Source organism: Xyrauchen texanus, chromosome 49 (genome assembly GCF_025860055.1).
Source record: "Xyrauchen texanus isolate HMW12.3.18 chromosome 49, RBS_HiC_50CHRs, whole genome shotgun sequence".
Taxonomy (NCBI): Eukaryota; Metazoa; Chordata; class Actinopteri; order Cypriniformes; family Catostomidae; genus Xyrauchen; species Xyrauchen texanus.
Window position 1 is genome coordinate 7,642,255 of NC_068324.1, and position 12,359 is coordinate 7,654,613.

General features: G+C 35.6%; 1 protein-coding gene across 1 annotated transcript in view; it reads right to left on the reverse strand.

Moving 5' to 3' along the window:
- LOC127640471 (NT-3 growth factor receptor-like) overlaps positions 1-12,359 on the reverse strand; it is a 245,771-nt gene that overhangs the window by 137,478 nt on the left and 95,934 nt on the right. Inside the window, exon 4 of the mRNA XM_052123066.1 lies at positions 1,913-1,981. Within this exon, the coding sequence (XP_051979026.1) occupies positions 1,913-1,981 (69 nt within the window). The remainder of the gene's footprint in view (positions 1-1,912; positions 1,982-12,359) is intronic.

The window sequence follows — 12,359 nt, forward strand, 5'->3', positions numbered from 1 at the left end:
AATATTGCTGTCTTGACCCTTCGGAGTGGATGTCCGCTTCAGCGGTCCGTTATTTACTGGTATGACCTGTATTATGTCACATTAATTTAATCTACTCATTTCAAATCACATGACTTGCTTAATTCATATGCTAAAGGCATATATTCCCTCTAAATTGTTGCCGTATATGAGAATATCAAGAAATTAATGAAAGCCAAAATGTCAGCAAAATGCCATCATTTGCCATTGATGCATGTAATGCCTTTTTAAAACCATGTTCACATATAGGACAATATATTTAGTGTTTGCTTTTTCCACTGAAGTGTTAAGTTGCTAAATACTTATAGTTGAGATCAAACGGCAGTAAAAAGTCAATACTGAATAAAAATGTAAACATGGAACTAAACCGTTTAAGTATTCAGACACAGATACAGTAACAGGGCAAATATCCACCGAAATAGATAGGAAAGTACATGTGCAATCCTTATGTTAGTGCCTTCCTCTTACTAAGGACAACACATTTTCCATATCTCACAGGAAATCCAAAAGTACTCATCTCCTTGGAGTATCTCCAAAGGGCGGACTATCCCTGCAGAGCAGTTGGGCCACCTCTGAGGAACTGCCATGCTTGCCTGGCTTAAAATATCACATTTAGTCTCGTGTACATGAGCACATACTGTAGACTCACACACACGGATACGCAGATGCTTGTATGGATAAAGCACTATGCACTTCGCTGATTGCTGTTTGTATGTTGAGTCACTGGACAAGGCTGTGGAAACACCTCTATAATTATGAAATTGCTTTACTTCATTTGCTGTAATCCATGAGACGAGGGCCTGGCAACTGGTTCACACTGTCAAATGATTCTTCTCACACTGATACACACATGGATTTTAACCTAATTATCTGATAAGCATGCAGAAGTGAATCTCAAAATTTTTTGGTATAGGTCACATTTCAAAGCAAAATCAATCAAAAACTTTAAATTTTTCAATAGGTTTGTATTTGCTAGCATAGGCTAACTACTTAAGTTAACATGAACACAATGAACAATAAAGCATTTATTTATCTTGGATAATGTTCATTTCAACATACTTACAGTGTGTTGACATTAGTTATTGTATAGTATAATGAACTAACATGAACATTTCTAAATACATAAATAACATTAACAAAGATAAATAAAAAATGCAAAAATATATTGTTCATTGTTAGTCCATGATATCTAATGCTTTCATTTTTGTTAAGAACTAGAACTTCATTGTCAAGTGTTACCAAAGACAATAAGAAAATATGTTCTGCAAAAAAGAAAATTATGACCATAAAGACTTTTTTCATAATGACATTATTTTCATGACAATTAAGCACATTATCTCTGCAACTTATATTAATTTACTGTAATGTGTCTCAATGGTAATTATCTTTACATTAATGAAGCAATTTTTTATACTGTAATTTTAATCATAAATTAAAGGCAATACAAATACTACCAAGATGGATCCTTTACAATTTGAAAAAATATTAAAAATAAATTCACATCCACATTACAGTAAAAATAATAAAATGGTTTTGCATTATTGTAATGAGAATTGGAAGCCAATAGGTGCTAAAGTGTCATGAAAATAATGTCACAAAGCAATTTATATATAGAGAGAGAGAGAGAGAGAGAGAGAGAGAGAGAGAGAGAGAGAGCATATAAAGTATACTGTATATTTATTGTGGTACTAAAACATCATTTATTTTCTTTCAGCTAAATATAAATATTTTCTCTATTGATTTTGGGGATACAGATTGCCCAGATTTGCATGCAACTATGCATGATAATATGGAGGACGGTGAAAAAAATGCCAAATGCTAGTACAAAATGCTGAAAAAAATCAATGGAGGTTTAAGAACATAAATCAAGAAGAGAAAACAACATATAACTTACAGTTCAAAAAGTTGGAGGTACTGGAAAAGTTGCCATGAGAGAGTTGTCAGAGGGTTTCTGGACAAGTTTCTGCAGGGAGAGAAAGAGAGAGAGAAAAGAAAGAGAGTTAAATTATTTCAACACTGACTATTTGTGACAAGGTGATAAAGAAAACACAGGAGAGCAAAACAATGACTGTGCGGCGACAATCTGAAAGTTAAGGGAAATAAGTGCAGCTATACGCAACCTTGCAGTCCCACCAATCCAATAAACAGAGGACTTGGTCATTTTCAAGACACCAAATTAAATTGAAACGAAGATTGTCAGGGTCCTTAAAAGCCAATAAACTCAATACAATGGCAATTGAGTATGAAGTAGATAAGGCATGTTTTCAAACCAGAGGTTGCAGATGCATGGGGGGTGTAGGAGGCATTACACTAAAGCATAACTTAGAGGTCTCTAAATCAGGGGTACTCAATTAAAGTTCCAAGAGGTCCTGTCTCTACATTTCCTTCCCAGCAAAAGTTGACAGATCAATTCCCCCAGATGTATCCTTATGCCCAGTGCCACCCACTGGACTCGAGCTTACTAACTGCCCATACCTGACCTGTGCCTCCCTTACTTTAAATTTTCCCCAGTACCTTCTGACAGCAAAGCAATGATCAGATAACTGCCACATGAACAAGAGAATAAGGTTGTACCCCTTCAGCCTAATGTTGTAGATTTGTCCAGCCCAACAACAGCAACACTGGCTCAACCTATGGTGTGAGTTTGTACAACCAATAAAGGATGGGGAGTTTTCTGGAATCTGTCTGAAAACAGTGACTAGTTTAGAAAATGTGTTTGGTGATGCTAGTGGCACACACAAAAAGGTGTGTTCAAGTACTCATAGCATACATGTTTCAGTAGCTAATGAGGTCATAATTGGAAAAAGCTTAGTTTAAAAGGACCTCTTGGCAGAGAAGTTGTAAGTACCACAGAAAGACAAGGTGGGCTTCCTAAAAAACTCTTGAAAAGAGCCAAGTGAAAAACAAACACCCACTTGTTGTCTACTTTGAAGACAGTTGCTTGAATATGCTAATGTAGCTAATCTGAATCCGCTTAGCCGTCCCTTGTGTGCCACATAGAAAAACTCCAGCATTAAAAAACAGCACTAGCTGCTCTGACTTGTTGCTATAGCAACTTCAGCCTGTGAATCCTCGCACTTTCTGTTCTACCCATTTCCTGTGCCGCAGGATGTAGGCAGGGAAGCAGCTAACCAGTTGCTGAGAACGTCCTGACATCCGCTTCAGACATAGGAATGAATAAAAAGAAAAATTGGCAAACAAAATAACCTTCCGTTCCTCAAACGAAAATTTCTCGCACCCACTCCTGCTCCGCTTGCCCTCGACATTCTAATCATCTCATTAAATTTATAATGAGATTATTAAGGTAGCCTCCACTGAGACTACTACACTGTTTTTAGTTGAGGACATTATTATTCTTAGCACACAATAGAAGTGTTCATCTGGACAATGTACTTTAATGAAAAGGGGTCTTGAGGATCAGGACAGCTAAATAACCAAGGGACTAAGTGAGCTGTCCATCATGGCATGTTTCTGGTTAGACCCATGCACAATAACAAATGTGCAATTGAAAATGTACTCTCAAGGACTTCGACTGCTATGGGGAATTGGACAAAGAAAAACTTGATGATGGGAGATATCATATCAAGAAGATTCAGAAAATTGTGTAATGACAAAGCAGTTAGCCAGTTTAACTGATTTACAGAGCTCTTTTTATGGGATTTTAATGACTTTTCAGGACAGAAGCTGAGAGAGATCACTGGGACACTATTGAAACATCTGGTTTATGCGGGTAGCTGCGTTTTGAAGAATGGTAGCTGGTTTAAGATATTCATTAGCAGGTTGACCAGTCACTATGTTCCAAAAAACAGCAGTTGGTTTGTTGCTGGTTTAAGATGGTCTACCAGCTAGCTTCGACCAGCTAATGACTAGTTTAGACAAGCTATAAACCGCCTTTCTATGTTCAAAAACACAGCTACCAGCTTAAGCTTTTGGATATTCTAAAAACAACAAAAAGCAGCATAAAAATATTATAAAAGTAGTCCATATAACAGCAGCATTTGCGTATCTCAAGACCAATTAACATTGGCGTCAGACATTTGGCAAATCATTTTGATTGCACTTGAATCCAATTTAGATTTGAGAGACGTGAGAGGATAACATTTTTGTTAACACAAGGCTACGTCCACAATCAAACATTTTCATTTGAAATGCATTCATTTCGCTACGTTTACACCTCTCTGGTGTATGGTGTTTTCCTTCACCGAAAACAGAGATTTCCAAAAACACTCTCTATAACCACATACTTTAGGAAAGCAAAAATGTTAGGAAACTGAAAGTATAGGTTTCAAACATATTTTTATGCAGATTAGTGTAGACGTGGCCTAAACTCCAGTCTTTTCCTCAGCAGTGATGGGTAGCAACTTTTCTACAAATAGCAAAGCTATTAGCTTAATTTCATTTTTGAGTAGCGAGGTGGTAGCTTTTCAGTAGCGAAGCTATATTTTTGTTTAGGTAGCAGGTATCTTTGACAAAAGCTACAACACTACATCATACATCACACATTCATTTTGAGTTTCCTAACACCAGTTTTAAAGCAGAACTAAAGATGTCTGACTCATAAATGAATCGATCACCTTAGTCAGTTCTTTACAATGAATTGGTCACACGTTATAGCAAAGCGGTCTGAATCGATTCGCGATACAATCTGAATGAATCAGGCGCGTGCTGCTGAATCATTTAGTGAGTGCTCTCACTTGCCAATACGATCACAGAATATTTTAAAATACAGAAAATAAAGATAATTCTGGTTGCAGTGGATCTACAATCAGTGGAAACCAAACCTACAAATGGGTCCTATCGTTTGCCAGTTATGAAGAAGGTCTTTATTAAGTTCAACACATGTACAGCTTGAATGGCACTGCAGGTAACTTTACCACCAAAAGAGTATCAAAGACTTAGTAGCTACACAAAAACACATGAATAGTATGGCATTGATGTGTTTTTTGGACATGCACCATTACCTGGGAGCACCATGTTAATATAGTGGTATATGAAGGTAGTCATAGTAAAGTATCATAGTAGTACCATTGAATTCTTTGAATTAATTTGAAGCCCCATGCACATTCAATTGTATATGAATGTAGTAATCGTATATCAAATTACCATGGAAGCATTTTGAAGCACCATGTACACGTAAATACAGAATAGTACATACATATGGTAATTGTATCTCAAAGCACCATGGTATTACCATCAGATATCATATTTTTATTGCAAATGTGCTCATACACAAGAAATTTGGCCTCTAATCAGAAGCTTCCAGTACATACAGAAATACAACAGCAAGACAAACTACAAGATAAGATGAATAGTACATGTGAAGAGTTTTTATACAGGGATGTGCCAAGGAAATTATGCTCAAATGGGTATGGGTTTGTAGAGGTAGTAGTATAAATATGAAAAATAAAATGTAAAAATAGTGATTGTACATGTTGAACACGTGGGTTTGCATAGGAAGCATATCTATATATGTCTAAAAAGCATGTCTACATTTTTACATGCGCATACTGTACATGTTGCACCATACTGTAAAGTTGTATACTGTATTGCAATAAACTGTACCATGGCTTTGATAAACGTCATGTGAATAAGCCTTTTAGATGCTCTGACTATAACAGTATTCTCTGTGTAAAAATATGAAGTAGCTTAAATGTAGCAAGCTACTTTTTGTTTGTAAGTTGTAATGTAACTTGCTACTTTCTCTGAAGTGTAGCTTTTAGCTTAGCTTAACAAACTTTTATGTTGAGTAGCTTGTAGCTTAGCTTGCTACATATTTTGAGTAGCTTTCCCAAAAGTGTTCCTCACAAGTTTAATACAGTTATAAAAGTCATATGGACTCTTTTTGTGTTCCACTGAAAACAGAAGGTTACAGGGATGTGTTATTACATGAGGGTGAGTAAATGATGACAAAGTAAAATTTTTGGTTGAACTTTTCCTTGAAGTAATACAAAATAAGGATTAAAGAAATATTTTGGGTTCAATTCAAGTTAAGCTCATTCAACAGCATTTGCGGCATAATGCTAATTACCACACAAATTAATATCTACTTGTCCATCCTGTCCTTAAAAATGTTTTTTTTTAAAAAAGCAGAAATGTTGGTTAAAGTGAGGCACTTAAAATGGAAGTAAATGGGGCCAATTTGTTTACAAAATATAGCCAAATTATGCAAACAGTATGCCTGTTAGCATGATTTTAGTGTGAACTAGTAGTTCGTCTACCTAGATGAGTAGGAATCAAATAAAGAGACAAGCCAAAATACATTTTGTGGTAATCAACATTTTGGTGCAAATGCAGTCGATTAAGCATAACTTGTATTGAACCCTGAATTTTCCTTTAAGTGAGAGTATGAAAGCAGAAAGACAAATAATCACACACACTGTTAGTTTCAAAATAGAGCACTAAGATGTATGTTCACCATCTTGCTCCTTGAGGGAGTAAAGCTCCTGAATAATCCCTTCATTAGCTTCATTAGCTCCTAACAGACACTGTAATCGTCAAGCATACGTTCGTTTGTATGTTCGTTATTTCTATTGTTCTTGGATTCATTGTGGGATGGTCAGACACGAGAAGATGCTGACAACAAACACATCAAGGCCCAAGAAAGCAGAAAGGGGTTACACCAGTCTGCATGTAGTGCAAGGTATGGCAGCTGCCCAAACTGCTGTTTGCGTGCAGGATGTGTCCTTTTCAAAGGTCAAACCTTGTTACAGTGCAAAGAAATGTCAGCTAAAATTGGATTTAGAGAACAGGCAATAAAGAAATAGTCAAATCAGATATCAAATGTGATGGGCAACCTAAATACGATGGTTGAGATTATCAAAGATGGGATTTTGTTTGTTCTAAATCCTAGAGAGATAGCTACAATTGTGCTCCTAATGCAAAGGCTGTTCCAAATGGTAGGCAACCTAATTATGCTGACTCCTAAGATCCCTTGTTTTAGCGAAATATTCAGCATCTCATGTATAATTCACAAAACAGGTGATCTCTGAATGCATTGCAACAAGCTCTGTGAATAATGAAATCCAAGATGGTGGACGAGGTGAGAGATTTGTAGAAAACAAATCTTAAATTTCATCCAATACTCAAAAAGTATTGATAAAAAAAAAATGGTGTACTATAGTGTCATTTGATTTACCCATTACTTGTGTAAGCCATGCATTTGTGTGCTTCTTAGAGTATTGAGATTCAAGCCTTTCATGTAGACCACTATTTGTGTGGCATGAGGAGATGTTGAGCATTCCAAGTTGGTCAATTATTAGGTTCTATTATTTGTGTGTGCCATGATGTGATAGGGACCAGAACAGTCACAAGGAGAATCATATGGAGGAAGCAGGAATGGCATTCCAAAAAGATGTTTATTCCATCAGAGGTGCAAAAAAATAGTGTTTAAAAGCAATCATAAAAACAAGGTTACATTAAAAATAAAAAGTCTAAAAGTTAGGCATGTTTCTAGTAATAAGCACAGTACCTACCTACAGTACCTTGTCCATATGCTCAAACATTCATTGTCCCTCTTGTTCTCTCACCTAGAGGCGGCTGAGTTAAACAGAAACATTTCCCGCCTTTTCTATTTGAAACAAACCATTTAGTTTCACTTCAAATGAACTCTCACCTCTCTATTCTTAAATACAAAATCTCTGAATAATGCAGAAGAGTTAAAATTAGTTAAAAACACCAATAGACACAATAAATGGGACAGATAACTTTTGCACAATAAAACCCCAATAAAATGGCGGGTAAAACAATAAATAAGTCCTTTAGACACATTAAAACCTGTGATGGAGAACGATTCACAGGCTCTCCATCACACATGTATTATATTATTATGTTTACAGTATTTGTGTGCTGTGCCATTAGCTTAGCAACATGCTAATGTCAAACACTATTGGAACAATTGTGAGACTTTCATGTAGAGCACTATTTGTGTGGCATGAGGAGTTGTTGCCTATGTGAAGCATTCCAAGTTGGTCACTTATGAGGTTCCATTGTATGTGTGTACCATGCATTTTATACTTATTAGTGTACAGTGCCACTAGCTTAGCAACATGATCATTTCAAACTATGTTGGAACCAACTGTGAGTCAAGTCTTCCATGTATAGCGCTATTTATGTGGCACGCGTAGATGGAGCCTATTAAGATCATTACAATTTGGTCACTTATGAGGTTCCATGATTGTTAGAATGCTACATTAGAAGGCAGCTTGCTAGGTTTGGAATAGAGCTAATATTTCTGAAACTATGTTCAAAAAGTCAACTTAAAAGAATGGTTCACCAAAAAGGAAAATTATTTAATCATTTACTCACTCTCATTATTACTTTTATTTTCTTCCATGGAACTAAAAGGAGATATTAAACAAAATGACAGCCTTAGTCACCATTAATTTTTATTGTACAGAAAATAGATACAATGGATGTGAATGGTGTCTGAGACTAACATACTGCCTAACATCTCCTTCTGTGTTCCATGGAAGACAGAAAGTCACGCAGGTTTGTAACAAGATGAGAGTGAGTAAATGATGGCTGGATTATCATTTTTAAGTGAACTATTTAATAGGTGCTTTTCAAAAATGCAATCTTATACGCACAATGCATTTTCATATAGCATATTTAGTATTTCGTAGAAGTCATCTGATGAAATGAGTCATGAAATAAAAAATAAAGAAATCTGTCCCTCTGCACAAACCTTAGTAATTACAATTCAAACCTCTGATTAACACCTCAATTAAACAAGAGCATCTTTCTGAAGTTAGAAAGGGAAATTCTTCAACAGACACAATGAAGCAAAAAGCCATAGTACTCTACCTCATTTTCAGTGAGTGTATCACCGCAGCACAGCTGTGCCTAATTACACACAATATTCATGACATTCACACATTCGTGAAAGGCTGTGGCATAGTTTTGGCATATATATATATATATATGTGGCGATGTATAAACCTGACAACGAGATTACCAAAAGCTGCGCTCTCAATAGTCGAAATCATTTGGTGAGCTGCTTTGAGATGGCAGCACCTCATCAATAATACACACCGAAGGAGTCACAGGGAAGTCAGGGGCTAAACGTCCATAAAACGGCAATTAGATACATAGCCTCCAGTCGCCGCTGAAGTAACTATGCATGAAGAGGTAACTGAGGGCCAGGGGCAGGCCCAGAGCTCGCCTCAGCCAGTCAGTGAACCATGAAGTCTCTTTTACCTGTAAACAACAGACAACGGGTGTCACTCCCTCAGGAATAGAGTGTTGTCAGTGGGACGTCTTGGCTGCTAGACAGGCACCAGAAGAAGCACAGCAGAACTGATGAGAAAACATCTTTTATATCAGACACCTGCTAGTAATTGTTCTTCTGAGAGAGTGCGATACCTTTCCCGACCTCAAATATACTTCGAAGATCATTAAAAGCAGACATTCTGCCACTGCGATGTGGATATTTTGAATGCTTTTTAAACTTGTATCTATGGACATTATGGACCTATTTTTTGAGAGGTCACTAGAAGCAGTCAGAGCTCGTTTGGAGCCTTCCCTGCTAAAAAAAAAAGAGGGGCATAACATATACAGTAAGCGCAATATATTTAACATAAAGTAGGTGCCTCGAGGCATGCTTTTAAAAGTTGACAGATTTTTTTACCTTACATAGCATCTAAAAACTGCACTCCTGCACGAGATCCTGAAAAAACAGTAAGACCTAACGACCCTTAAAATCACTCAACTGGCCTGGCTGGGAGAATAAGACCAGCCACGATTTTTTTCAAGAGGGCTATCCAAGATATCAAGTCTTAATTTTCACAGTTTTGTATTTATGTATTTTTTTTTTTTTTTTTTGTCTCATGATAAAAATGTTGTTTAAATGTATTCAATACCTGATGATATCATTTTTGTTAATTTTAATCAGATGTACAATGACAAACATGTACAGCTCTTAAAGCTCACACAGTTTAAGAGGGGAAATCCCCAACTTAATATGACTAGATTTTTAAAATCAATTCTTTCTAAATGTATCTTTTGTTAAAAAATGTGTTGTTTATATTATGCAATATAATAATTTTCTCTATATATTTTCGTCAACAGTATGTTTTACTGTAAACTGTTTGATTATCGTCAAGAAGATTTTTTAGCTCATTTACGTTATAATTTATAATATAAAAAAACTAGTTAACTAAAATTTTCATTATTTTTTTTAATTTTGTTGAATAAATAAACACCCAACTTTGTTGCTCAGCATTTGTGTGCAAGACCCATTGGTTTAGTGGAAGTGCCATCAGTTAGTGAAGGGGACCCGAATTCCAAATTCATTTATAATTATTTAAAAAATAAATTAACCAAACAAAATTGGAACTGAACTTGACAGCGAGTGCCCATCATGAATTTTTGTAGCAGTTTTATCTTTATGATAATATCTTCTTTTGTGTTTCACAGGAAAAAGTCATACAAGTTTCTAGCTACATGGGGGATATGATATATAAATATCTATATATCTGATATATAGATATTTTTTTTAATTATTAATTTAAAATTTTAAAATGATCTGCGGAAAATGCAACACAATTGTATTGATCAAATTTCAATGTAAATTTCTGCCACAGTGTTTTAAATACAACAGTATTTCCCTAAAATAATCATGTCATTAATGATCAAAGACACATTCAAAATCCACATGGCTCAAAAATCTGAGGGGACACTCTTTAAATGGACTGCCTTTAGATGGCAGTGCCCAGAGTTGCTTGGAAAAGAGTTGAAAACATGCACAAACAAACCCCCACCTCGGGCAAACAGTTCCATCAAAAATAAATAAGTCTGTATGAATTTTTTACCAGCTTCCCTGCAAATATTAGACCAACACACATTCATCAAATGCTTCTTCAAGGTCAGAGTTTCTTTTCCAAGGCAAGGCTGGCCCTCCTTCCAGCACATGGATATTCAAATCCCCAATGTCAGCAATGTATCGCTCCGTTTGCTTTGTTCGGACTAGTTTCCATGGATGCCTCATCCTCCACGCCTGTCGGCTTTCTACAGCTGTCAGTTATTCATGGCTTTTTGCACCATACCAGATATAGTAAAGCCTGCTTTAAATGCTAATTCACCCATACATTCTTGGCGATAAAAATACATAAAAAGATAAATAAATAAAAGCCCACATGCAGTTAAATGAGGATGAATGTAATTTGAATAGCTGTTTTGGGACTTACAACTTTTCAATCAATAGATTTCTATATCCCCTTTTTTGTCATCTGTAGTTCAGGGCAAAAGGTCACTATTTACAACCAATAAGTGGTCAAACTGTTATTAAAGCCAATGTTCTTCAAATAAACAGGGCAGAATGAAACAGTATACTCTCACAGTAGAGTGACTAAAATATAAATCTGAATGTGTTTTTCCATTTTTTTGAATTCAACTTTGTTGTAGTTTTCTTATTGTTCTTCTATGTAACATGCATTAGATGGGCGTATTGATTGTTGCACCACATCTTGCTGTTTATTCAGTGTACCACGCAGGAGCAGCACACTGTTTTTGACACTCTCTCAGGTTAAAAAGGCAACACGGTATAATAATGGTCCATCATTAATAGGTAACTATGCAGGAATCAATGCAGGATTAATGAGTAGTACTACATTAACACTTTAGTTACTACTATTAACTAATCTGGAAACATGATTAAATAATCAGTAAGTAATAGTGAACTGATGACTGAGGTAGTTCACTGTTAGGTAATCAATAATTACTGAATTTGATCTGCCTCATTGAGAACTATTAACTAGCTATGGCTAATTGAATAATTAACTACTAATTAATTACCATTTAATTAATAGATAACTATCTAATTAATAGCCTTGATTTAGAGAGATGTTATGTTCAAATTAATTCCAGCAAAGAACACACTTGAGGCGCATGTTTCTCTGAAGGCGCAGTTCATGCTCATGCTCACAATAAAAACATAATCATTCACATTTTAGACACATTTTAATGTTTTGATCAGTAAGGCAGTGGAAGAGGAAGATCAAATTATTGATTACCTTACAGTGAACTACATCAGTCATCAATTCGCTATTACTTACTGATTATTTAATCATGTTTCCAGATTAGTTAATTGTAGTACCTAAAGTGTTAATGTATTACTACTCATTAATTCTGCATTAATTCCTGCATAGTAACCTATTAATGATGGACCATTATTATGTGTTACCGAAAGTTCACTATTTAAAAACTAGAGACACATTTGTTTTGTTCTATTTGTCACCCTGAGTCTAACATTTTAAATACAAGAATGTGTTCGGTCTGAATAGCCCCTAACTCAGGGGTCGGCAAACTTTTTGGCATGGAGTGACATTTTTTATATTCCTGGTTAA